Here is a 27,181-nt window from a genome sequence, read left to right as displayed (position 1 = left end):
TAATCATTGGGCAGGATTCTCGTGTCAGTGTCTGGAGAAAGGTCGGAGAAGAGTGGCTGACAGATTGTATTTGCCCTCCATCTCAGCGCAAGTATAGTTTAATGATCTGGGGATGCATCACTTACTATGGTGTCGGAACTATTACTGTTGTTGAAGGTAACATAAATGCCTTAAAATACATAGAAATTATTGACAATAACTTGTGGCCAGTGGTTGTTGGTCATTTTCCAGATGATAACTACGTTTTTCAAGATGATAATGCCCCCGTCCATCGAGCCCGATCTGTTCAAGATTTTCGTAGGGAAACTGGTCTAAAAAGCATGAACTGGCCAGCTCAGAGTCCCGACCTCAATATTATAGAGAATTGTTGGTGGGTATTAAAAAGAACGAACTCAGAACATAAGTAATACCAAAGACCTGGAACGTGAAATTCGTGATACATGTATATGGGACAAATTTATTAACTGTTACTTACCTGAAATCGTTGTATAACAGCATTCCAAGGAGGATTTTACGAGTAATGAGGAACAAAGGAAACATAACAAAGTATTGAGGTAGGATTTTTTTATTTTGTTACTTGTTAAATAGTTCCAAGTTTTTTCAGGTGCAGATTTACATTGGCTGGCGGCCATTTTGTTTTTACGAATACTTATGGCGGACGACTGTAGATACATGTACAATTATATATTATGATATTTAAAACATCATTCTGAAAAATGCTGGCCCACCCCTTGCTCATATAGATATATATATACTAACAGATCTTATTTTATTCTGCTGGAGTATAACTAAATCATTTGCTTTTTGTTTGGTGATGTAATGAATTATTTTTATGTTACCGGTATATATACTGTCTGTTTTAATCTTATATCAATAACTTATGTGCCAGCATGCTATCAGTTTTTGTGTCCTTGAAATCACAAAATAAGATCTTGGGATTTTCTTGATAGTTCTAAAAAAAAATTGCCATTTTTAGTATTCAACAGGCTCAGAGTTTTATGCTTTGATTTCAGTTCTTCATACACCACTGGTCGAGGGAACTCAAACTTGTATACTCCTGGACAAAGAAGCTCTTCATCCTTCACTCCCAGTCATGGGAGTTCCATGTCATACACACCTGGTAGAGGGAGCTCCACATCATACACCCCAGGGAGGAGAAGTACTTCATCGTACACACCAGGTCGGAGAGGCAGTACCTCTATTACAACCCCTGGCAGTAAGAGGAAGACGCCATACTCCAGTACAACACCAATGGATGTCAACTCATCAGTTATTGTTGGTAGGCACATGGTCTTGTATATGTTTACATTGCCTCTTCCAATGAAAAGATAATACTGATTCAAAAAATACTTCAAATGTTTATTGTTTGGATGATCACTACAGTACATTTTTACATTGAATAAAACATTAAAATGATAAAACTTATCACAGAAGTACTTACAAAAAATCACCTGAAGAACATGTGATACAGTTGTCATTGATCAGTAAGGATTTTCCTCCTCTGTTTCAAAACAATGAGTTTTTAGCTCACCTGGCCAACAGGGCCAAGTGAGCTTTTCCCATCACTTGGCGTCGTCTGTCGTCGTTAACTTTTAAAAAAATCTTCTTCTCTGAAACTATTGGGCCAAATTTAACCAAACTTGGCCACAATCATCACAAGGGTATCTAGTTTAAAAAATGTGACCGGTGACACGGCCAACCATCCAAGATGGCCGCCATGGCTAAAAATAGAACATAGAGGTAAAATGTAGATGTTGGCTTATAACTCTGAAACCAAAGCATTTAGAGCAAATCTGACATGGGGTAAAATTGTTTATCAAGTCTAGATTTATCTGCCCTGAAATTTTCAGATGAATTGGACAACTGGTCGTTAGGTTGCTGCCCCCCAATTGGTAATTTTTAAAGACATTTTGCCGTTTTTGGTTATTATCTTGAACACTATTATAGATAGAGATAAACTGTAAACAGCAATAATGTTCAGAAAAGTAAGATCTAAAAATAAGTCACCATGACCAAAAAGGTCAGTTGACACCTTAAGGAGTTATTGCCCATTAAATATTATAGTAAATTTTTAACAATTTTCACTAATTTGGTAAATTTTTGTAAATTTTTACAAAATATTTTCCTCTGTATCTAAAGGGCCAAGTTTATTATAGATAGAGAAAATTGTAAGTACAAAAAATGTTCAGTAAAGTAAGATTTACAAACACATCACCATCAGCAAACCACAATTTTGTCATGAATCCATCTGTGTCCTTTGTGTAATATGCACATAGACCAAGGTGAGAGACACAGGCTCTTTAGAATCTCTAGTTTTAAATATAAAAAGGAAGATGTGGTATGATAGCCAATGAGACACAAGAGAACAAATGACACAGAAATTAACAACAGTACAAAGGAAATACTCTTTATGGCTTTCAACAATGACTGTTATGAATTAATAGTAGATAAATTACTGAAACAAGAGATGCAAATATCTTAAATTGTCTTAAAAAGTTCATGCATTTCAGCTTTATATTCAACACATTCAAATCCAAAAAGCAAAAAAACATAATTATATAAATATTTTTCATAGTCCATGCATATTTAAGTTGAAAATACATTGCAAATTACTATTTTTCTCACACAGCTGTAGTAGAAGGAAGAGGGCTTGCCAGAGGAGAGATAGGCATGGCTAGTATCAATTTGAAAAGTCCTCTCCTAACATTGTCCCAGTTTTCAGACACACCAACGTATGTCAAAACTATCACCAAACTACAGATACTTCTTCCTGTTGAGGTTAGTATTAGAATATTAGGGACTCTAACATGCTTACAATTATTTTGTTTTGTTTTTTGATAATGTTGAATTAAAGCAATATGATAAACTGTTGTTTTGATGATAATTTTGAAATGAAATGAAATAGTGTGGTGAAAACTGCCTTTATTGAAAACCTGTGTAAATGTAAAAAAGACATCTTGAAGTTGTAACCACAAGTGAAAGACAACTAGATAACACCACTGTTAAAAGAAAAAAACAACAAAAGTACAAATAACAGTCTTCAAATCACTACCTTGAAGACATGATTAATCAATAAACAAACCCACCACGAACAAGGGATTAACTCATGTGCTCTTGAATTTACAGGTTCAACATCTCTCCCTGGTAAATAATAATTTTTAAAATATCTGCACAATTTTGAATTTTATCTTTAAATGATTGTCAGTCAGAGCTCTGACATAAACAAGTCAGAATAAAATGACTTCTTCAAGTCAGAAAATGTTTTGAAATTCTGACCTGTACTGGTCAATTTTTGTTTTGCGTAGTTTTCCATCGAGTCCGTCAAACCAGAAGATATTTTGAATTTGCCGCCGATCTAAGACACATACGATCACGTGGTTTTTTGCGAGAGATCACGTGTTTGAAAGTCATTGTTTTGGGAGTTTCTTGAATGAGAAGTTATTGAAAATATAGTGATTATTTACGTTTTTTTAGTGAAAATCTAGGTCAATGTAGTCATTTTCAGAAGGTAATACATATTACCTCCGTATTTTCATGGCCATTTTAATATTTTTTGCGTGTGAAGAAGGTCTTTGCAAGTGATTTTGTTGCTGTTTCATGAAGGCGCGTGACCTGTAAATACGGACGCATGGCCTTTGAGATGACCTGGTGTCTGACAATTCTGACTTGTTCAGGTCAGAAAATGTAGTTATGATAATGAACTGTTATTTTCGGGAGACAACTCGTGTTGTCTTAAACAGTATTAACATTAATAACCAGTCAGTGCAATTTTAAAAGTAAATTATTGCTTCGAGCTGAACATCATCACGTGATTTTTCTATTTTTAAACTCAATCATGAATTGACTTTTTAACCTTTCCGAGTTTGCGGCTTATAAATATATTTGTTTTTTCGTTTCTCCCAATCAGAAAAAATGATCTTTTGAATATTGATATTAATGAAAATGAAATGAAATCGGAATAATTTTAATAAAGGAAAAGGGAAGGAGTTTAACTAAAGAACCGAAATATTTTTTTTATTTTTATTTTAAAAATGATTTTAACTTGAGAACATTATAAAGAGATTCACAAAACGGGTTTTTCAATTATGAACATGGAATATGATAATAAAAACAAATCAAATGAAATGTAGGGTAAGTCTCCAGGGATCACCCTACCCCTGTCATTTGACAATGTTGAACAGTCTAGATCCCTGCCCCCTAAACTCAATTTGTTCTCTGTAAAGTATAATGAAATATACCAGGCTAGTCTCTATGGGTCGCCCCACCCCTTGTCATTTGAGAATGATCTTATATCTTGAAAATGGTCGAGATCCCCATCTGTAAACCATATTATATTCCTTTTTATAATGTCAAATTGATTTGAATGATATATACTGGGCTAGTCTCTGGGTTTACCCCCTCCCCTGCCATTTGCGAATGTTCTTATATTTTGTAAACGGTCGAGATTCCCACCCCTAAACAATATATATTCTTGTATGGGAAAATAAAACAAACCCAATGTAATATAGGGGAAGTCCCTTGGGGGGGGGGGGGTCATCCCTACTGTGTGAAAACATGTAAATGGTCAAGATCCCAACCCCTGAACCATATATATTAGTGTAAGGGACAACAAGACAAATCAAATGAAATAAAGATAAAGTCCCTTGGGGTCACCCCACCCCCTCATGTTTGAAAACTTGTAAACGGTTGAGATCCCCACCCCTTAAGCCTATATATTATTATATGGGACAATACAACTAATCATATGAAATAAAGGGAAAGTCCATGGGGGTCATCCCCATCCCCTTTTTGAAATGGTCTGGATCACCATCCCTAAACCATATAATATTCCTGTTCGTCATTTCAAGAAGATTTGAATGACATACAGGGTCAATCCCTAATTATATGGCATATATGTTTTCCTATGAAGTTACACATCTATAATTCTTACCCCAGATGCTTAGCCACATAAAGCATTAACCTTTTTTTTGAAATATAGATAGTCTTTGTTTCTACAGAAATGAGAAGAACATTGGAAGTCAGTATGTTCTGACTTATAAAAGTCTGAATGTTCTGACTTATGAAAGTCTGAATGTTCTGACTTTAATTTAATAAGGCCAGAAAGACTCAGAATGATCTTAAGATAATCATGATAATGACTTGTTTTTAATGTTTAGAGTATTTAAGAATATGAATGCTCTTGTCATGCTAGTACCATAAGAAACCCTGACAAGATTTTGTTCCCAAAAAAAATATATATTAAGAATAACAAGTGTACAATTGAACATAAATTACAAAGTTATAAATGTTGCTAAAAAATCTATTTAAAAAACACCCAATAGATAGTTGTAGTGAAAATATTATGTATTTATATGTACAACTTCTTGAAGGACAACAAAGTCACCAAACTTAGTCTGATTTTCTAAGTATTTTCTCCTCAACATTTTTTTAACAGAACATGATTTGACCTGTTTAAGTCAGTTTACAGAAAAAAATCCGATCAAACTAGGTTTCTTTATCTTAGCCCCCCCCCCCCCCCTTTTTCTCCTTATCTGAATCTGCTACTGTTGGGATAATTAATTTTTTTTTAAGAAACAATTCAGTCAAATGGTTTTTAGAATAATGTTTTTTACAACCAAAAGTTCTATATGTTAACTTTACAGAAAAAAAAGTCATGAAAATACAGAAATAAAATAAATTTTTAAGATATTAATTATAATTTGATGAAATTTGTTAACAAAATACATTTGAATATAAAATATACCAAATACATTTTTGTATAGTCCTCATTATTGTGACTTAAGGGGACCTTATTTCATCAGTCTTTTATCTGGTTTCCCATACATTTTAAAATCAATATGAAAATCCTAGACTTAAAAATTGAAATAAGTTTAGTTTTGACTTACTCTTTGAAGTCAGAACATGATTTGACCTGTTAAAGTCAGTTTACAGAGAAAATTAAATCCAATCAAAACTAGATCTTCTTCTTCTAATCCCCCCCATAGGCGGATCCAGGGGGGGGGCCCAGGCCCCCCCTTTCGTGGGAAAAATTTGGTTGATTATATAGGGAATCATTGAAGCATGACTGGAGTGCGCCCCCTCTTAGATCAGTCAGCGGCCCCCCCCCCTTAGGAAAAGTTCTGGATCCGCCACTGCCCCCCACCCCCTCCTCCCCCTTTTTCCCTTATCTGAATCTGCTACTGTTGAGTTAATTAACTGATAGGTTTATTAGAAACAATTCAGCCAAATGGTTTAAGATAAGATATTTTACAACCAAAAGTTCCATGTGTTAACTTAACAGAAAAGAAAGGTCATGAAAATACAAAAATATAATAAAATTTAAAGATGATTTGATGAAATTTGTAAACAAAATTTATTTGAATATAAAATATACCAAACACATTTTTTTTATAGTCCTCATTATTGTGACTTTATTATTGGGTGTCTTTTATCTGATTTTCCCATACATTCTTAAATGCATATGACAATGCCAGACTAAAAAGTTGTAATAATTAGCTAAAGTGAAGTTTTTGACTGACTCTTTGAAGTCAGAACATAATTTGACCAGTTTAAAACAAAATACATTAAAATATTGAATATGCAAAATAAACTTTTTTATAGTCCTCATTATTGCGCCGTATGGGGACCTTATTTCCTCTGTCTTTTATCTGGATTTTCCGTACATTTTTAAATCAATATGAAAAAACTAGACTTAAAAGTTGAATTAAGTTTAGTTGGGACTGACTCTTAGAAGTCAGAACACAATTTGACCTGTTAAAGTCAGTTGACAGAAAAAAAAAAAGTCCAATCAAAACTAAGTCTTCTTCCTTTCAGCCCCTCCATATCTGAATCTGCTACTGTTGAGTTAATTAATTCATATTTTTTTTTTAAGAAACAATTCAGTCAAATGGTTTTTGGAAAATGACGCAGTCATTGTTCCATAACTGCCGACCTGATTTCTCTGCCTACCGCGCTTGGTTTCGTATTTACTAATTTCAATACAAACTGGAGGAATGTGCTTGTGTTATCATTATGCATGAGCATTGTGTAGTAATCAGCCAGGAACCAGTTTACAAACTAACTGGTTTCTGTTTGTATTCCACTACAGTCGAAGAAAGTGTTGCAGTTTGACAGGAACCAGTCCAGAATTTTGTAAACTACAAAACGTAATCGGTTATTATCATTCCGTTTTGGTGTTTTATACCGACTTATATGGTTTGAATAAGCTTAAGACCCTTCAAACATTAATGTGATAGGTATATTAAAGACTGTTTTACAAAAGGATGAAACTGTTTTGCTTTAAAAGTCGTACTATAGTGATATATGTTATGTACGGATTTCCACTCTCACCGGTTAATTTCTTCTTTTACACGTGCTTTTGAAACTTCCTGTTTAAAAAACGCAAGTTTTAAAATTGTTTTTTGAGTGAATTAAACTTATTTTAACAATCACGAAGCGTTCGGGAATCATTTCAAGCAGTTTCTTCTAATCTTTGATGATGGAAAATAGGTTTTCTCAAGAAAATACCGCAAACGATCGCAGAGGAATTGAAACGTACAAGTCAAGTCGGCACCTGGTTAAATTGGCATCTAGTCAAATCGGCACCTATTTGACGTCAATTCGGCTTCCAATAATATTTATTATAATATTTTCTATTCAATTAATTAATAACTGTTACCAAGTACATAGTGAATATTAGGTAAACAACGAGACCAAAGTGAATATGTTGTTGTGTATAAAAGTAAACAACGAAGCTATTGTTTTAACCATTAGACAATTATTAAAATTAAATGGAAAACTATGAGTCCCTTTCAATAAATCAAACTTTCATGCCAAATAATTAGCAAATTTAAGGTGTTTTTTTTCCAGTAATGTTTAAATAGCATTAAACAAACAATCCTGTAAAAGACTCAACTGGTTAAATAATGCATAAAAATATCCAATAAGGCTATTTTATTTTTTTCTGGGACGCCTTCCTAAGACGTTCGTAGGAAGGCTTCCTAAGAAGGCGTCCCAGAAAAAAATTAACATAGCCTTGTGGTCATAGGAAGGTGTCCCAGAATAAAATTTAAAAAGCCTTGCCAGACTTAATAATTATTTGGACTACTCATATATATCATTAAAAATACACCAAAAAATTCATGTAGTTGAGAAAAATAAATACATTCAAAATGTACATGAACATCCAAAAAAGTGAAAGTTAGTATTAACTCTTTTTGCTTTAAAAATTTACAACTGCATATAAGTATTGAATGCTTTTTTTTGTAAATTCATTGAGGTGTAAAAGCGTTGACCGAAGTACTTTTTGTATGAAGCGCATAAGCGCTTCATTCTAAAAATGTGCACACGGTCAACGCTTTTGCAACCCTATGAGGTTACAAAAAGAAACATTCAATACTTATAATTACTTTTTTTAGCTAGGATCATGAAAACACGAATTTTATAACTTTTTTATTCAATTCATCTGTGCACTTTATTGTGGGACCACGTGTTATCATGAATGAAAAGTTTTATTGAGTGATGCAATTGCTTGAGGAATAACATGTGATGTGCAGTTAGCCAATCAGAATAAAGTATTATAATGAAACATATATCAAATGTAATTATAACAAAATACATTACGTTGTAAGAGTTATCTCCCCAAACACTGTTTTTCTTGTGGCCACCTCTCCTTCGTAACCGTAAAAGATTTTATTTTACCAAATTGCTCGTTACATATTTAGGATAAGAATATTCGTTTGAACCATAGCTCTATGGGGACTCCATATGAGAGTTATTCCCCCTTTTTCATTTGATTCAAGCGATATGCATTTTCAACTGGTAAACCATAACTGATAGAGACCTAGGGTCTTCATGAGGTCATTGGTACTAAAAATGAAAATGAGGTCAATGTCAAAGGTCAAGGTCATATTATAAATTTTGATTTTGGCTTATTTTCACTTCTTTTCAAATACTGTATGACATTTTGACAAATAATTTTTCATAAATTATTAGTTCCGACATGTCCTTACTTGTATATTTTGGTTGAAAGGCTGCGCATACAATAAAAGGGAGTTTTTGTCCATCTTACATTTAAAATTACGCGTCAAGTGGTAGTTCTCATTAACCAAACATATTAAAGACCTAGGATATTTTGATTCCAGGTCCATGGTTTGTGACCTTGAAATTGAGGTCAAGGTCATAGGTTAATAGGACGTCATAAAGCCATAGGAACTAACATTTTAAACTGATTTTTCATATTTCAATATAAAAATAGATCTTTTCTAGTGGAAAGACTTCAATTATTCTCTGAACAATTTGTTTTTAATTTACATCATATTTTGTGGGAGAAGGGGGTTCAGACTATGTGGTATCAGGTCTGTTTGCGCCCAATACACTTTCGCACCTCGCACGTTCACACCCAAGGTCCATTCGCACTCTACTCATTCGCGCCCAATTTTAATTCAAATTCAAGTTGAATAATTGGAAAATCATGATTGTTGTTTTAAATTGCTTTGGTGTAAATACTGAATGTATTTTTAGCTTGGTATGAGTAAAACATTGAAGATTTTAAAGGAAAAACACAAAAGATAATTGTTTTTAAGCCCTTTGATCTGAAACAACGAAACAATAAAATATAGGAACCAAAATATAGCAATCCACTATTATAACCAAAACATGATAAAATTTATTCAACACACAGAAAAAAAATAGTCAGAATCTCACTTCATTATGAAAGAGGTCAATGAAACAAAGTATAGCAATACACTAACCAAAACATGATTAAGAGTTATTCAACGCTAAATAAAACGTTGACAAAATACCACTTTATTTAGAAAGGATTATTATTATCTTTAACAATACGCTATCCAAAACATGATTAAGATTTATTCAACACAAAAAAAAAATGCTGTCTCACTTTATTTTGAGACAATGACAACAATTATACTTATAAGAAAACACTTGCTTACAGAGTTATTAAACACAAAACCAATTAAGATTAGTTGCGAACATGTAGGGTGTGAAAGTGAAAGGGGGCGAGCATGAGTTGGTGCAAACGTGAATGGGCGCGAACGGACCCGGATTCAGCCTATGTACCAGTGAGAAATATAGAAGCCTTTCTACGGTATTTATTTGTACAATTCAGGTAGTCTTGACCTATTCATTTGTCTTAAAAAAAAAACCAGCCAGTTGGCACCTTCACTTCACACACACACATATACGAATATCAATTATATGCTTACGAGACATGTTGCATTGTTAAACTAATTACGGTATGTGAAAATCAAGACTTGCATAAAAACTATCCCAATATTAGAGACAGTGGCATCATTTTTCTTCAGAGCTTTCAGCTCTTTGATTAAAATAATGTTTTTTAAAACCGAAAGTTCCAAATGTTAATTTAACAGAAAAAAAGTCATGAAAATACAGAAATATAATAAAATTTTAAAATAATTTGGAGAAATTTGTTAACAAAATACATTTGAATATTAAATAATAGTATACCAAATACACTTTTATATAGTCCACATTTTGTGACTTTATTATTGGGTGTCTTTTATCTGAGTTTCTTATACATTCTTAAATGCATATGACAATCCCAGACTTAAAGTTGCAATACTTAATTAAAGTATAGTTTTTTACTGACTCCTTGAAGTCAGAACATAATGTGACTTGTTCAAGTCAGTTTGCACAACAGGATTTACCTCAATGAAATATTAAGATATCAAAAATATACCAAATTATCTTTTATATATATAGTTCTTATAATTGTGACTTAATTTTTTGTGATTTTTATTCCTACTTGTATCCATACATTCTAACAATCACATCACAATCATGATAATGCACGACTTTTACAGAACTTTGCAAGCATTTAGTTTTTGACAGACTCTTTTAAGTCAGAACATAATTTGACCTGTTTAAGTCAATTTGTCCGAACATGCTCATTTGACCTGTTTAAGTAAATTTGTCTGAACATGATTTGACCTGTTCAAGTCAGATTGCAGAACAAATTTTTCAATCAAAGCTAGGTGTACTTCCTTTAAGCCCTGCTTCTGAATCTGCCATTTGTGAATTTATTTGATAAATGTTTAGAAACAATTAAGTCAAATGGTTATTTATTTTAGGGGATCTTACATATATTTCTTATGTCTGACGTTCCCAACTCTAAAAATTTCAATAAATTTAGTTTTGGGCTGACTGTTTTAAGTCAAAACATGATTTGACCTGTTTAAAAGAAAATGCATATAAATATTGAATATACCAAATATTTTTTTTATAGTCCTCATTGTGACTTTAGGGGACCTTTAATATTTTCTCTGTCCTATATCTGGCTTTCTCATACATTTTTAAATCAATATGACAGTACTAGACTTAAAGGTTGAAAGAAGTTTAGTTTTGACTGACTCTTTGAAGTCAGAACATAGTGTGACTTGTTTGAGTCAGTTTGCACAACAGTATTTACCTCAATGAAATATTAAAATAATAAATGTTTTGCTCTTGATAAATTTAGCTAAAAGTGGATGAGAATAGATCCCTTATTTTTTCCTTGGAAGATTTAAAGTATTGTCATGGTACTAGTAAATGTATCCAATATTGTATTTTGTAAATCTTTTGATATTGACAGAAAATTGTATGATCCATTTTTGGGAAAAGACGGCTTCAAGCCGTCTTAATCCCAATGGGATTGGCCATTGTATCACTCCCTCACGTCATGCATTCTGTGCAACTTTTTAGGAAACCCCCTCAACATTTCACACTCATTTGCTTTTAACTAGATAAACAAATTAACAGACTGTCTTTAAACTGATTTCATTTCTGATGCTTGCAAAATTGTAGTATTTCGAGCTCTCACTATTTTTATTTATGTTTATTTTACAATCCGGAAAATCAGTATAATTAAAAATATCTCATGTGACGTCAAGTTGGGAATTCCACACTTCGCAGTACGTTATGACAATCGTAACTCGCGATGCAATACATTAACTTATTTCCTTTTGCAATATGAAAGGCCGAGTAGTTCCGATTGTATGTTATGACATAGAGGACGTTGTATTCTTATTCGTTACAACTCGGTCGATCTCTCCGTAGAGGCGGAGTCACCCGAAGTTTGCCGATTGATAATCGTGTTGACGAATCACATATTTGAACATGTCGCTTCTCAAAATAGTCCATGAACAATGTAATTTTCTCTCGTCAGATCAACTCAAAGTTCATTTAAATTTTAATCATTTTAGTAATCTTGGTATTTTAATGGAAAACGAATGCTTTTTTTCTTGATTATCGAGTTATTTAAATTCGAAAAAAAGTAATACGGCTATACCCACGCGGTGCGTATGTATACAGATAACCCAGCTGCTGAAACCTGCAAGACAAAGACTGCTGAGAAAGAAAGAAAAACAAGATATATCGTAAGTATATTATTTAATAAATATCTAATGGTTAGACTTTTGTCAATTTAGTAGGTTAAACTTCATATTTGTTCATTTCAGGGAGAAATATATACGAGGTGGCCTTTGCAAAGTCTTTATTAGTAAATTGACCCCGTCCGCCATTTTGTAAATATTGAACAGCTGTTACTTCATCGTTGTTTTGGCTACTTAATCTTTACTTGCAATGTTTCTAAAATATTAATATTCGATATCTATTACAAAGCTGTGTCATCACTCGTTTTATTGTGAAGTTCAAATAACTATCGGCCTTTAAAAGCGACCCAACACTCGTTTACGTAAATATTCGATCTACGCATGCGCAAACAGGTATTTTTTAGTATGATTATTTAGGTCAAAATTATTAATGATTATTGCCTCTCATCCAATTGATTATATATAAAAAAAAATCTCTGAATTTCTTTACCTATCATGTCAATGAATATTTTAGTATTGTGATAGCTGAATTGCTATATATATAAGTTCCAGCTTAGTTTGTCGCCAGCTGATATTTTATATCTACGCATGCGCACAAGCTTTGTTGGGGTCCCAGTCTCGTAAAAGCAGACTCATAATTTGTCTCTCAATATTTAAGAATATATTGTTTTTTTTGTGTGTTGAAACAGTCTCGTAAAAGAAGACATTTAAAAGATACATTATTGCCTGTCAGTTTCATTGAAGAATATTTTGGGTTTTGTTTTTATTTTCTCTTGATTGGAAATAAACATGTTTATTAACTGTTGGATTCAGTGAGTTTTCCTTTTTGCAATTGTGAACTTTTTTGATAGGTTTGAATATGTACTGCTCTGTTCAGATTAAGATTATTACATCCATTTATGCTATGAGTGTATTCATGTCCTGCAATTCAGTCGGTGTTAGGAAAATACACTATAAACTCGCATTGAATGGTTCGACATTTTTATAATAAAAAAATAAATCAAGTTCAGTTTCCTTTTTGTATGAATTTTGACATGGTTGATTAACATGTAGGTCCTATCTGGAATGAAACTATGTTGTTATAAAATTTTTGAAATGTCTTCACAAGTGTCTCTATTTGTTTCTTAGATATTATATATGTTGGCCAGGCATGAATGACACTTGTTGTACATGTATCTAGAATAATATATAATCAAGGTGAATACTTATAACATTGAACTTGGAATGAATACTAGTAATAATACAAGAACTCAACACTTCTAGAAATGAATCTCAGGAATCAATTTTAATATTTTGATAATTCTTACAATAATCAGACATGAATGACATGTGTTGTACATGTATCTAGAATAATATATAATCTAGGTGAATACTTTTAACATTGAACTTGGATTGAATACTAGTGATAATACAAGAACTCAACACTTCTAGAAATGAATCTCAGGAATCAATTTTAATATTTTGATGATTCTTACAATAATCAGACATGAATGACATGTGTTGTACATGTATCTAGAATAATATATAATCAAGGTGAATACTTTTAACATTGAACTTGGATTGAATACTAGTGGTAATACAAGAACTCAACACTTCTAGAAATGAATCTTAGAAATCAATTTCAATATTTTGATAATTCTTACAAAAATCATTCAAAGTTGGCAAAATATTAATCCTAGAATTATTTAATCAAGTAGAATGCTTAGACAAGAACTTTGATTGATTGTTTGATAAAAATTGAATAAATCTTGGAAAACAATTTCAATTTTACAATTCTTAGTAATACAATGTGCATTCGTTTTGCTTCAAGAGAAGGTTACAGGCATTAAAAGGCATATTAACTTAAGCAGTTGAACTCCATTTAAATGAAGATGTTGTTCTTATATGGCAATTACCATCAAGGTGATCAGGTTTTTGGGAATGAATCACGGGGAAGACAATGTATGGCTAATTGTGTAGTGTTCTCGGCATTGTCTGAAACAAAACCTCTACACTTGTGGACACAAGAAAAATTGAAAATAATAATGCACATAGGGGATGAAATGTACAAATATGTTCGTCAACATTGTGGTGTAACACATGACTTTTTGTTGTATAACGACATTCCTAAACACTTCAGTTTCTTGGGACAAAAATATGTATTGATGAAAGAAGTATCGTATGGAGGTACATTGACAAAAACAATTTTTTATGAAAATAATTTTTCTATGGCTCTGGAATTTGCTTTCAACCTTATCCTAAGTTCTAGTAATTCCAAATATAGTGCAATACTTATTTTCTGTGACTCAGCAATATCAGTTAGAAAAAGAAATAATGAATATTACTTGTTTGACCCCCACAGTCGTTGCAGAAATGGTCTTCCAATACCAGACGGAGCTTGCCATATTTCAAAATATGAAAACTTATCTGCACTGTGCAGCTTCATACGTGATCTTGCCTGCTCTTTGAGCAGCCAAAATTTAGAACAGATTGTATACGAAATGATTAGAGTTGAGGTTAAAACCCCTCTTAATGCACGTGGTAAAAACTTTTGTGTTTTCAGCTTCAATGTTCTTGCCCGAAACCAAGTCAGATTATCTGAAAAAGAATGTTCAAATGAACAACAAACAGTTCAAGTTACCTGTCATTCAGATGTACTAGATAAAAAAAGAAAACGCATACCAAGCTCTCATTCTATTCCACAAAAGCGAAGCAAGCTTGATGAGGAAGCTTTAACAAACGATATTGTTAAAAAATTCAGTTTGTCAGTACTAGAGGGTCCTTTGTATGTTTGTAGCTCCTGTAGTCAAACATGGTTTAAAGAAGGTGTAGTACGCATGAGTACTGTCAAAAGTAGCTTTAAATTGCTTGAAAAGTGCAAATCTGGTATAAAATCAGTAAACAATATTGAATGGGTATGTCTCACATGTAAACGACACTTGGTGTCTGGAAAAATACCTGAATGTTCTGTTGGTAACAATATGAAATTTCCTCCTATACCAAATGAACTGCTTGGCTTGACAAACTTAGAGCAAAGACTTATATCCCCAAGAATCCCATTCATGTCAATACGTCAACAACCAAGGGGAGGTCAGCTATGCATGAAAGGTAATGTTGTTAATGTACCTGCAGATATTAACAAAACTGTTAGAGTATTACCACGCACTTTAGATAATGATGAAACAGTGTTTGTAAAATTGAAACGCAAGATATCATTCAAACATAGTGTTGCTCAAGAAATGATCAGACCTAATAGGGTGATCGATGCAGTTAAGTTGCTAACTAGTAAGAATTTGTTTAAATCTGAAGGTATACATATTGATTCAAACTGGTCCTTAGAAAGTCGTTCTAATGAAACATGTGAAATGCCTCCAGAGGCAGATACTGGTATACATAATTTGTCAAATGATGATTGCGATAGTTGGGATGAAGAGCAGAATCATGAAAATCAACCAAGTGGCAATTTAGACACTATGCTCAATCCGATAGGATTTAGGCAATATAAACAAGTTTTGAATATTGCACCTGGTGAAGGAAATACTCCCCTTGGCATATTCCAAGATTATAACAGTGAATTCTTAGCCTTTCCATCAATATACTGTGGTGAAACTCGAATGCCAAACAATTTGAGGCTTGTGCCTTTACATTACAGTACAATAAGTAAGTGGGAGCTGCGTAATGTAGATAGAAGAGTTGCTATGTCCATCCCAAATATTTTCTTCAAAATGAAAAAGCTACAGATTAAATATATACAAGACCGAATTCAATTAGCCATCAGAAAATGCAAATTGCAGGGAAAGAAAATAACTGTTCATGACGTACTAGCTCCTGGAGCTGTTGATAATTTAATTAAACATAATGAAGGCTATCAAATCCTAAGACAAATAAGAGGTTCAACTGCTTACTGGGAAGTTGCTAAGAAGGATTTGTTTGGTATGATAAGACAACTAGGGATTCCACATTTCTTTGTTTCACTCTCAGCAGCAGAAACTAAATGGAAAAATTTGTTGATAACCCTGGGAAAGTTAGTAAACAAAAAAGAATATTCAACATCAGATATTGATGAAATGTCCTGGCAAGATAAGTGCCATCTAATTAATTCAGATCCGGTAACTTGTGTTAGGTATTTTGATTATAGAGTACAAAAATTCCTACACAGTGTAATGATGAGTCCTTTAGAACCAATTGGGAAGATACAGGATTATTTTTACCGGGTTGAATTTCAGCAAAGGGGCTCACCTCATATTCATATGGTAGTTTGGGTTGTTGATGGACCTGAGTTAGGAAAAGCAACATCTGAAGAAATAACATCATTTGTAGACAAGCATGTTACTTGTGCAAAAGATGAGACAATGACTGAATTAATCAATTATCAAACCCATCGACATGCACGTACATGTAGAAAGAAAGGTAATTCTGTTTGTCGATTCAATTTTCCAATTCCTCCTATGAGCAAGACCACTCTTTTGCAACCTATAGATTCAGAAACTGACGTTAAATTCATATCCACATGTAAAAAGAATTGTAATAAAATATTAGATAAACTTGATGAGATGAAATATGGCAGTGAAATATCTTTCGAAGAGTTCTTGGATGAGTTGAAATTGACTAATGAGGAATATTGTAATGCAGTAAGGTCTTCTTTGAAAAGAGCTAAATTATTTCTGAAAAGGAACCCTTCAGAAATAAGAATAAATTCCTACAATTCAATTATGTTGAAATGCTGGCAAGCCAATATAGATGTACAGTTTGTACTTGATCCATATTCTTGTGCTTCATACATAGTCTCATACATCAGTAAAGGTCAAAGAGGGATGTCCAATTTAATGTACAGGGCTTCCCAAGAAGCTAAAGAAAACAATATGGACTTGAAACACCAAATGCGTCATATTTCAAATCAGTTCTTAACACATGTTGAAGTTAGTGCCCAGGAAGCAGCTTACTTTGTTTTACAATTGCCCATGCGAAGATCATCCCGTAGTTTTTTATTTCTTAACACTGGTCCTCCTAGCGAGCGTATAACTCTGTTGAAATCTCTTGCTAAACTTGAAGAAATGTCTAGTACCTCAACAAATGTTGAAGCAGACAATGTTGTTAAAAGATACCAGCGACGACCAAAGGAACTGCTAAAGTTATGCCTGGCAGATTTTGCCTCCTGGTATGATGTATCTTATCCTAAAAAGAACAAGCCATGCAAATCTGATAAACTGAATGCATTGTCAGAATTACCAGAGGTAGATGACAATGACTGTTTGGAAGATGACCCCCAACATGAAAATGTAGAAGATCCACAGGAGGAAGAACCTTTAGTCTTGATAGATTCGTTTGATCACATGCAAAGTTGCCCTGAGAAGGAGATCTGTATGTCAGATGGTGGAATACTGAAAAAACGCAAGACTCAAAAAATACTGAAGTATGTTAGATTCAATAAAGATCATAACACTGAGAACTATTACCGTGAATTGATAATGTTATTCCATCCATGGGTAAATGAAGAGAGAGACATCCCTGATTCGTACAGTTTACTCAAACAATTGTATGCTCAGAATTCAGTATGTATTGAAAAACAGAAAAAACTATATGAGAGAAACCGAGGCTTGATTGAGCAGGTTGAAAGTTATAATGGAGATCAGAATAATTTTGATGACAATATGAATACAGAGTTTATGCCTGAAAATTTGCATGCAGAAGAAAATGATAGATCTGAAGGTTTAACTTTATCAGAAAAGTATGGCTGTTTTGATCCTGGGAGACCTGAACAATATGATGTCGGCCTTGATATAGGTATAACAAGAAAACAAATAGGTGATGATGACTGTTTGATGAAAATGCCCGAAAATGACTATAGGGAATTAGTAAGAAATTTAAACGATGAACAAAAAAGGTACTTCTACCATGTTTTGCATTGGTTTAAAACCAAAGATGAACCGGTGTACAACTTTTTGTCAGGTGGTGCAGGTGTTGGAAAATCAGTTTTGATAAGAGCAATTTATCAGGGCCTTCTAAGAATTTTGAACATGGCTCCAGGTTCTAATCCAGATGATGTTAAAGTTCTTCTATGTGCTCCAACAGGCAAAGCTGCTCATAACATTGGTGGTAATACTATACATTCAACCTTTTGTATACCTGTCAGCAGAGGGTTTTCATACAAACCTTTAGCTATGGAACAGCTCAATACCTACAGATTGAAATATAAAAATCTTAAAGTGGTTATAATTGATGAAATATCTATGGTAGGTTGTAAGATGTTTAATTTCATTAATGGTAGGCTTCAGGAAATAATGGGATACAATCGACAGTTCGGTGGAGTTAGTATAATTGCTGTTGGTGACTTGTATCAGTTGAAACCAGTGATGGACAGTTGGATATTTCACAACACTGCAACAGAATATGGAGATTTGGCAGCAAATTTATGGCAAGATAACTTTAGTTTGTATGAATTGAAAACAATAATGCGCCAAAAAGGAGATCTTGAGTTTGCTGAATTACTTAACAGGTTAAGAGAAGGTCACCATACACATTCAGATATAGATACTCTAAAATCTAGATTAGTTGAAACAGAAACTGGTAGTATATCTTCTATGCCACATCTATTTACTACTTGCGCAGAAGTTGACACATTCAATGAGTATGTTTTCTCACAAACTAGTTCAAAAAGTGACACAATTGAATGTATAGATTCAGTGACAGGTGACTTATCAGAAACATTACATGATGATGCTCTGAAGAGAGTACCAAATGATCCTAGTAAAACAATGGGTTTGTACAAAAACTTGAAAATTGCTGAAGGCCTGCAGATTGAAATTAATTTGAATATAAATATTGAAGATGGTTTAACCAATGGAGCTGCAGGAAAGGTTATGTTATTGGACTATAGAATTGTAAATTCAAATAGATGTAGTATTATATGGGTGTTGTTTGATGACATAGGCATAGGAAAAGACCAGAGACGTCAGTTTCAATACTTGAGAAATGACCAAATTGACAAAACATGGACACCTATATTTGAAGTTACAAGGAAATTCCTTATAAACAACAATCAGTCATATCAAATACTTCGTCGTCAGTTTCCTATACGCTTGGCTGCTGCCAAAACCATTCATAAATCACAAGGATCAACTGTAAACAATTTAGTCGCCCATTTGGGAAGGAGGAAAAATGATCACATGCACTATGTAGCATTTAGCCGAGTTCGAAGTCTTGAAGGATTGCATATACTGCATCTCTCAGAAGATAAGATTTCTGTTAGCATTGATGTAACAGTTGAAATGGACAGAATGCGTTCAACAACCAAGGTGTTAAACTCTGTAATTGAACTTCCAGATCCACAGACTTGGTTAAACATACTTTGCCATAATGTACGATCTTTGCACTTACATATCAAAGATGTAAAAGAGGAGAGTTACTTGAGTTCCTGTGACTTAATTGGCATAACTGAATCTCGGTTAAAACAAGAAGAGGCTGATTCTTGTGTTGCTATAACAGGTTTTGCCACACTATACAGACATGATTCTGTTAGTAACTCCTTGATTAGACCCCATCATGGCAGTGTTATTTATTCAAAGCATCAATTATCAAGTACTTATAAAGGAAGACCTGGAGGCATTGAAATCACATCTGCTGTAATTGTTAAACAAAATACAAGAGTGCGAGTAATATTCTTGTACTGTCCTCCAAAAGTTTCAACTCTGAACAACTTCAGTATTATGATGCAGTCTGTTTCTTCCTTAATTGAAGAGAAAACAATTCTAATGGGAGACTTCAATGTTCACATTCAAAATAACTGCTCCCTGATAAATTTAATGAAAACCTATGGATTCAATCAGCTCATTGAAGAAGTCACTACAGATTACAATACTGCATTGGATTTAATCTTTGTGAACTTCATTGATAACAATGCTAAGTCAGGTGTTTTGGAATGTTATTATTCAGATCATAAACCAATTTTCATATGTTTACCAATGTAATAATGTGTTCCCAAGTGTAATGTTTGATTTACTTCATTGAATTCAAAGTTGACAAAAACACATGCTCGCTGATGATATACATGTAATCATAATGTACTCAAATTTTTGAAGTCATCAAGCAATTAAAACACTGTTATTTCTAAGTTGTTAAATGTAATTGTTTACATTATTTTCTATTCTTGAATTATTAGGAACATTTCTCATCTAAGGATCACTCAAAAAGTTTATGAATAGTTGTTATATCCTATACAATCTCATCTCCAGTTCCCAATCAAATCAGAACTTTTTACATGTACTTCAAAATTATCTTAAATAATACAAATTCAATTATTTAATTGACACAAAACGATAATACATTGCAAATAGTTCATTGGTAATTAATAAAGTTCCAATAATATAACAAAATTCCTTGCATTTAATCAATTATTAGAAAACAAAAACCTATCTGATTTGTTCCTTGAAACATCAACAAATAAACATTGCTGACAAGAATTTGTAATTATTGATCCAGTGTGCATTACTTGTTGTGAAATTGCTCGATAGATACTGATGAAAAGATTGTTTATGAAAAAGATTAAAGATAATGAAACACAAGGATGCAACGATAAATAAAAAAAAACTTCTTTTGTATATAATTCCTAAGTGGTATTATAAGTAACATAATACTAGATCCAATATACAAAATTGTCTTGGTATAACTGGCCAAAATATGGCCAGTTCTGAAACTGTTCCTGTCTGATTTAAATCAGGCTGTATATTTTGGTAAGTTACCATAATTTATCCAAATTATATATCCCTATATATAGTCAAGGGTGTATGAAAAGTAGATGATAAATATAAGACATCATTCATGCATTTCCTTATTGCTATATTCAAAATTGACTTGTCTTCTTATGTTTTACTGTCATGTTACTTGATAATTATCTTATTGCATATAATAGTTCATTGTTTTTGCTAACAAATCAATTTTTCTTTTCCAGAAAATGTTCACAATTGCCAAACTAAAGGAACAATCATCAAATTCCCCATATAGGGTTCCTATAAAAGTCCAGACTGTACATGTAGGAGCCACCAACACCTACATAAGAGATGGCCAAACAAAATCTAACACCACAATAGGCTTTGCTGACCAGACTGGTGCTATCAAGGGCCAGTGTTTTGATATGGCCAAGTTGAACACCATCAAACCAAACTCAACACTAATGATTAGGAACTATATCTATAGAGATCAAATGATAATCATTACTTCAGCAACCAAGGTATCCGTCACTGGTGGAGTTGGAGATGTAGCAGAGGAATACAAAACTCTGGCTATTGAATTGGCTAAACCACCAGCACCTCCAGCAGTAGTGCCTATTGAATTAGCAAAAAAGACCACTCCAGATCAATTTGTCTCTATAAAAGGCAAAGTAATGAGAGTAAGTATGTCATGTAACATATGATAATATTATTTGTTAATACATGTAACATAGAAAATAAAAAAGCATATATCTATATAAAAATGAACCTAAGAATACCTCAGTGTACAGCTACTCTCACACAATGAAAGAGACAAATGTCAGACTTGCAGTAGTTGGATAAAAAATAAGCATACAACATCAGCACTCCCATATACATGTATATATATATAAGAAATCTAATTTATATAAACTATTAGTTATACTATAAAGTGATAATCGATAAACTTCCAAGTCAAAACACAGGATTCAATGAACTGCCATATTTGTTAAATCACATAAAAAGAGAGAAAAATAGAAGATAATACAACATATCTGCATAAAAAATGGTAAAATAATGCAAAGAAAAAATACATTTTAATACGACTGCAAAATTTGAAAAAAATTTCGTCGTACATTGCTATCACGTTGGCATTGTCGTCTGCATATTAATAAATCTGATTGTCATTTTCCAAACATAATGTAATCAATGATCAATTTATATAGGTTGATGCCATAGTAGAGAGAGTAACACAGAGGACGCAGGAGACAATCAAACTTCGGCAGATATATGTGAAAGACTCCACAGCTGAAGTAAAGATCAGTTTGTGGAGGCAATTGGCTGAAAACACAATAGAAGTGGGAAAAACAGTCAAAGTGACATTTCTTAAACTAAATTTGCACAAAGGAGAAATAAGCCTTCAGACAATACCACAAAGCACTCTTGAGGTAAATGTTCAATAATTTAAAATGCAATCAAAACTTAAACAAAAATGTCTGTACAGTACCTGTATGCCCCACTTGCATGTATCTTTGGACCATACGTAGATCACAAAAAAAACTTAGTCCAATATTATTGCAAGATAAAATATGCATTGTTTATATATTTTAAAAGGACTGATATTGCATAATCAAAACAACATTCTTAACATTACAAATAGATGATAAATCAATAATTCAACCAAACTCAAATACCATTATAGACATGCGTTGAAATATCGGTTAAGAAGTAACTGGACTTCATACCATATTATTTGCTAATAACTAAAGTTCCAAAAAGTTAAAATAAAATACTGGGATGTATGATGAAAAATACTATAATTCATATATATTTCCTTTCTTTGAACAATTGATTAACATGCACAGTACAGGTCGCCAGAGATACAAAGATTCTAGTGATAAAGATTTTGAAATTAATATTGATGTGCTGTATTACCTGAAACACATGTTTACATGCGTCCCTCTTCCAAGTCATAATATATACATACACACCAATACGTTTGAAATTACAACATATCTTATGTTGACTACATCTGTAGAAACATGTGAAATTAAAAGTCTAATAAAATAACTTGCCAAGCAAAAGATGCATAAGATATAAAATGAATATCTAATTTAAATAATTTATTTTGTAGTTTGTATCAGAACAGCACAGTGTAACCGTAGATGGTTTCTACAAAGAGGATGACACTTTCTTTCTGGTCTGCAAACATGAAGGAGATATTTTCTCAGATTACAAATGCCCTATTGCAGCTCTACAAGATATAGTTGCAGAAGATGAAGAAATAGAAGCTGTTATTGAAGGAATGATTCCTTTCACTGCACACATAGTTGTATCAACAAACAATACAGTTTCATCTGTATCCATTGACATATAACTTGAATGAAAATAACATCAGATTATAAATGACTATAAATTTTTAGACAGACTTGAAATTCCAAACAAAATGAATTTTATTGCCAAATTACTGTATTAAAATGTTGCTAAACTTTAAATCAACATTAACCTAGATTTATTTTCAATTATCATATGTATCACAAATTACTATAAAGACAAATTTATCATTATAAATAAAGACAATACCTTTTTGAAAATTTGCTTTTTTACATTATAGAAATTTTTATCACATCACAATTTGTTGCTTAATTATTTCTTCTCAATCAAATTAATTTTTTATGTCAATTTGAGTGCTTACAAAGTTTATAAATATTAAGTGCACATAATCTTCAGATTGTTGGTTAAATATTCTCTGATGTAAATTATATGAATTGTTGTCTAGTTTGTTGAAAGCAGATGTTAATAATTACGTGCCAATTGTTAAGTTTTGATATACAATCTATATCCATGTGTTGCCAAATATATATATGTTATAAAGATATGATGTGCATTCATAATGTTCAAAAAGACATTGTTATGTATGAAGATATGAAAATGCTACCTCAAATCAAAAGCCTGAATTATCACATGAATTGTTTACATTCATACTCAGGAACTTAAGTTTTATATATATATATATATATGTCAATTCTACTCATGTATTCACAATTTTTTGATATGATATTTCAAAATGCAAATCATCATTTTCACCATGATATAGTTTCATATCAATTTGAATGAGAACACTCCATGACATTTGTCTCGTTCACAAAAGTAAACAAAAAGTTATACAACAAATTTTTGATGTACATAATGTGATAGCTTATGCAATGTATATATTTAAGTATCATTCAGTGAATTGAAATGGATGCATCTTCTTAAAATTAATGGTTCATATCTATGAAGGGCATATTCATTACAAAATTTGATAAATTTCATCTACGTATGATAATATTTATAATAAATACAATAAAGCATGCAAAGCTCCCGTCCATGTTATATGATCTCATTATATAAATTATTTTTTACCATGTTTAGTAGTGAATCTTCCATTTTTTCATGTGATCTCTTTTTATTATATTATTTATTATGACTTTTATTATACAGTATGAAGTTTTGTAAATGGTGCATGATTACTTGTTGAGTTGTTTAATCAGTCATAACTTGTTAAAAAGATAAGTGATTTATACCCTTATCCTAACTTATAAACCAGTTACTTTACATATAATAGCATAGTTGTATTATGGTGCTACACTTTTAACAACATTCCATCCAATTAATGTGATCTTTTGATACATTATTTTAAATGTATTTTATGTTTTGAAATTTTATTAATGATATAATATAACTTGTTGATGTTGAAATGTATATAATGATGGTGCAATAGTATAAAATAATAGTATTAAGGTGCTTTTGTACATAATGTATATTTATTGGTGCAATTCTCTAAACTCATGTCTCAACTGAACTTAAATAATGCAATGGAGCAAAAGAACTATAACTATTCATCTTCAGTTTATCTCTTAGTCTACAATAAATGATTCAAAGTTAACTTCTGATTATATACTCAGTGCTAAATTGAAAAGACCAGAAATGTTTTAAATCGATTATTATAACGTTCTTATGTTGATAGCTTAAACCCAGGAATATTTGTGCTCTGTCTACCAAGTATAACCACAGCCAACACAACTTTCTAGTGATATTACAATCAAAAATAGAAAAACATACAACCATTAATATCAGAAGGCTAAATAAAAAAAGAAAACTTCAACTTCTCTCTCCAGCATTCATATTTACAGCAAATCTCTTGACAAAACATGATAGACATGTTGTGAAGTATTCATTATTATATTGCAAAGTCTTTAATCAAAACATAAAGAGACCAGCTGCAATAGCTGATGGAAAATATGAAATATTATCATTTAAAAATGTTCCGTCTCTGATGACTCTGTAAATGAATAATATGGTTTCTATACCAAATCATATACACTTACTTGATGTTTAAACAAACTGTTAGAAGCAAATATAACATATCAATGCATGTATTGTAAATGAAACTACAATAATAACTTTGATTCATGAAATCCTTAAAAATATTCACTTTTGAGTTCTTACAAATCTTGTAATTGATACTGATTGGTTTATTTAAATACAATAAATGTTTCAATATCTTTAGTTTTTATATTTGTTTCATATAAGAATATCAGGCATTCTTGAAATCTATATCAAACCTAAAATTGACAGTAAAAGTGCTACTTGAAATTTCCACCAACACTACACACATCAAATGATATCAACTCTATATATGAACTGATATGCTGAATAAACCAAATAAACATACTTCAAAACAAAATAAAAAATGAAATCATATGAACCCCTATATTTTAAAACCATATTGTAATAAAGTTAATTATCTCATACAAGTGTTGTAATGTATAATGTCTCCAATTCTTGTTCTTGCAAATCCTCTGAAACAACACAGCATAATTTTTGACTCGTATATAATAAAGACACTCTATATAGATATGCATATCAACAGAAAAATATGATTCATTCATATCTTTTTTCAAACTTGACACAAACAAAAGCAAGACACCAGTATGCTGTTTATTTCAGACAAGTCAAAAATCAAGACATGCTTTTGCTATTGCTAGTAACAGCAGCATCAGCAAAGTTATTAGTTTGTATTCAGACCTAGTAAATGTTGAATAACAAGTTACAGGCCAATGACACTTGGTATGCAATTAAATTCTTGTTGCATTAAACCTCCATGAAGATTACTTGGATATGGCCTGGCCCCCTCAGTCATGGTATATTTACTGTGCAACTTTTGCTTAGTACAGAACTATTATTTAGTGTTCAGGTCGCTTAATGGAAAACTGATATTAGAAAGTAACTTAGTACAGAGGTATAAGTTTGCGATGAGGTCAGTAATAGAAGAACTGATATTAGAAGGTCACTTAGTACAGAGGTATTAGTTTGTGATTAGGTCAGTTAATGGATAACTGATAGTAGAAAGTCACTTAGTACAGCAATATTAGTTGGTGATTATGTCAGTTAATTGAGAACTGATAGTAAAAGCTAACTTAGTACAGAGCTATTAGTTTGTGATTAGGTCAGTTAATGGACAACTGATAGTAGAAGATCACTAAGTACAGCGGTATTAGTTTGTAATTAGATCAGTTAATGGAGAACTGATAGTAAAAGGTCACTTAGTACACGGGTATCAATTAGTGATTAGGTCAATTTATGGAGAACTGATAGTAAAAGGTCAATTAGTACAGAGCTATTAGTTTGTGATTAGCTCAGTTAATGGACAACTGATAGTAGAAGATCACTAAGTATAGCAGTATTAGTTTGTGATTAGGTCAGTTAATGGAGGACTGATAGTGAAAGGTCACATAGTACACAGGTATTAGTTTGTGATTAGGTCAATTTATGGAGAACTGATAGTAAAAGGTCACTTAGTACAGCGGTATTAGTTTTTAATTAGGTCAGTTATTGGAGAACTGACATTTGGTATGCTAATGTAATAGCATGAACACATCTCCTTCCCATAGAGAATATTAGGCCCTAAATGATCAATTCTCTTTGATACTATAGCTTAATTTCCTCAGACAAGTTAGTAATCAAGTCAGTTCAAAAAGGGAACTGTTTGTGATATGTCAATGTTAATGGTCATGGAGAAAAATAGGCCTTGCCCTCTAAATCATGGTATATTGACTAAAACATTTGCATAGTTAATATAATCTTGTTATTGTGTGATTAGATCACTTTAAATGGAACTGCTCATGTTAACTCAATGATCTTTGGTAT

General features: G+C 32.1%; 2 protein-coding genes across 2 annotated transcripts in view; both read left to right on the top strand.

Moving 5' to 3' along the window:
• Positions 1-27,181, top strand: part of LOC143075304 (mutS protein homolog 4-like) — a 77,111-nt gene that overhangs the window by 7,346 nt on the left and 42,584 nt on the right. The window contains exons 3-4 of the mRNA XM_076250677.1: positions 1,014-1,279; positions 2,630-2,778. Of these exons, the coding sequence (XP_076106792.1) occupies positions 1,014-1,279; positions 2,630-2,778 (415 nt within the window). The remainder of the gene's footprint in view (positions 1-1,013; positions 1,280-2,629; positions 2,779-27,181) is intronic.
• On the top strand, positions 11,610-25,536 carry LOC143075302 (uncharacterized). The gene is made up of 4 exons (XM_076250676.1): positions 11,610-12,371; positions 21,253-21,690; positions 22,216-22,437; positions 23,124-25,536. Exons 1-4 carry the CDS (start codon positions 12,297-12,299, stop codon positions 23,364-23,366), a joined length of 978 nt encoding a protein of 325 aa, XP_076106791.1. The 5' UTR covers positions 11,610-12,296; the 3' UTR covers positions 23,367-25,536.

The sequence above is a fragment of the Mytilus galloprovincialis genome, chromosome 5 (genome assembly GCF_965363235.1).
Source record: "Mytilus galloprovincialis chromosome 5, xbMytGall1.hap1.1, whole genome shotgun sequence".
NCBI lineage: Eukaryota > Metazoa > Mollusca > Bivalvia > Mytilida > Mytilidae > Mytilus > Mytilus galloprovincialis.
This window is presented reverse-complemented; position numbering and strand designations above follow the sequence as displayed.

What these genes read in the sequence shown, in the direction of transcription:
- LOC143075302 (XM_076250676.1), top strand. Translation starts at nt 12,297, where the DNA reads ATGTATACAGATAACCCAGCTGCTGAAACCTGCAAGACAAAGACTGCT. An exon ending in AAAGAAAAACAAGATATATC is followed by an intron (nt 12,372 to 21,252) that starts GTAAGTATATTA and finishes TTTCTTTTCCAG; the next exon opens with AAAATGTTCACAATTGCCAA. An exon ending in TACCACAAAGCACTCTTGAG is followed by an intron (nt 22,438 to 23,123) that starts GTAAATGTTCAA and finishes TTTATTTTGTAG; the next exon opens with TTTGTATCAGAACAGCACAG.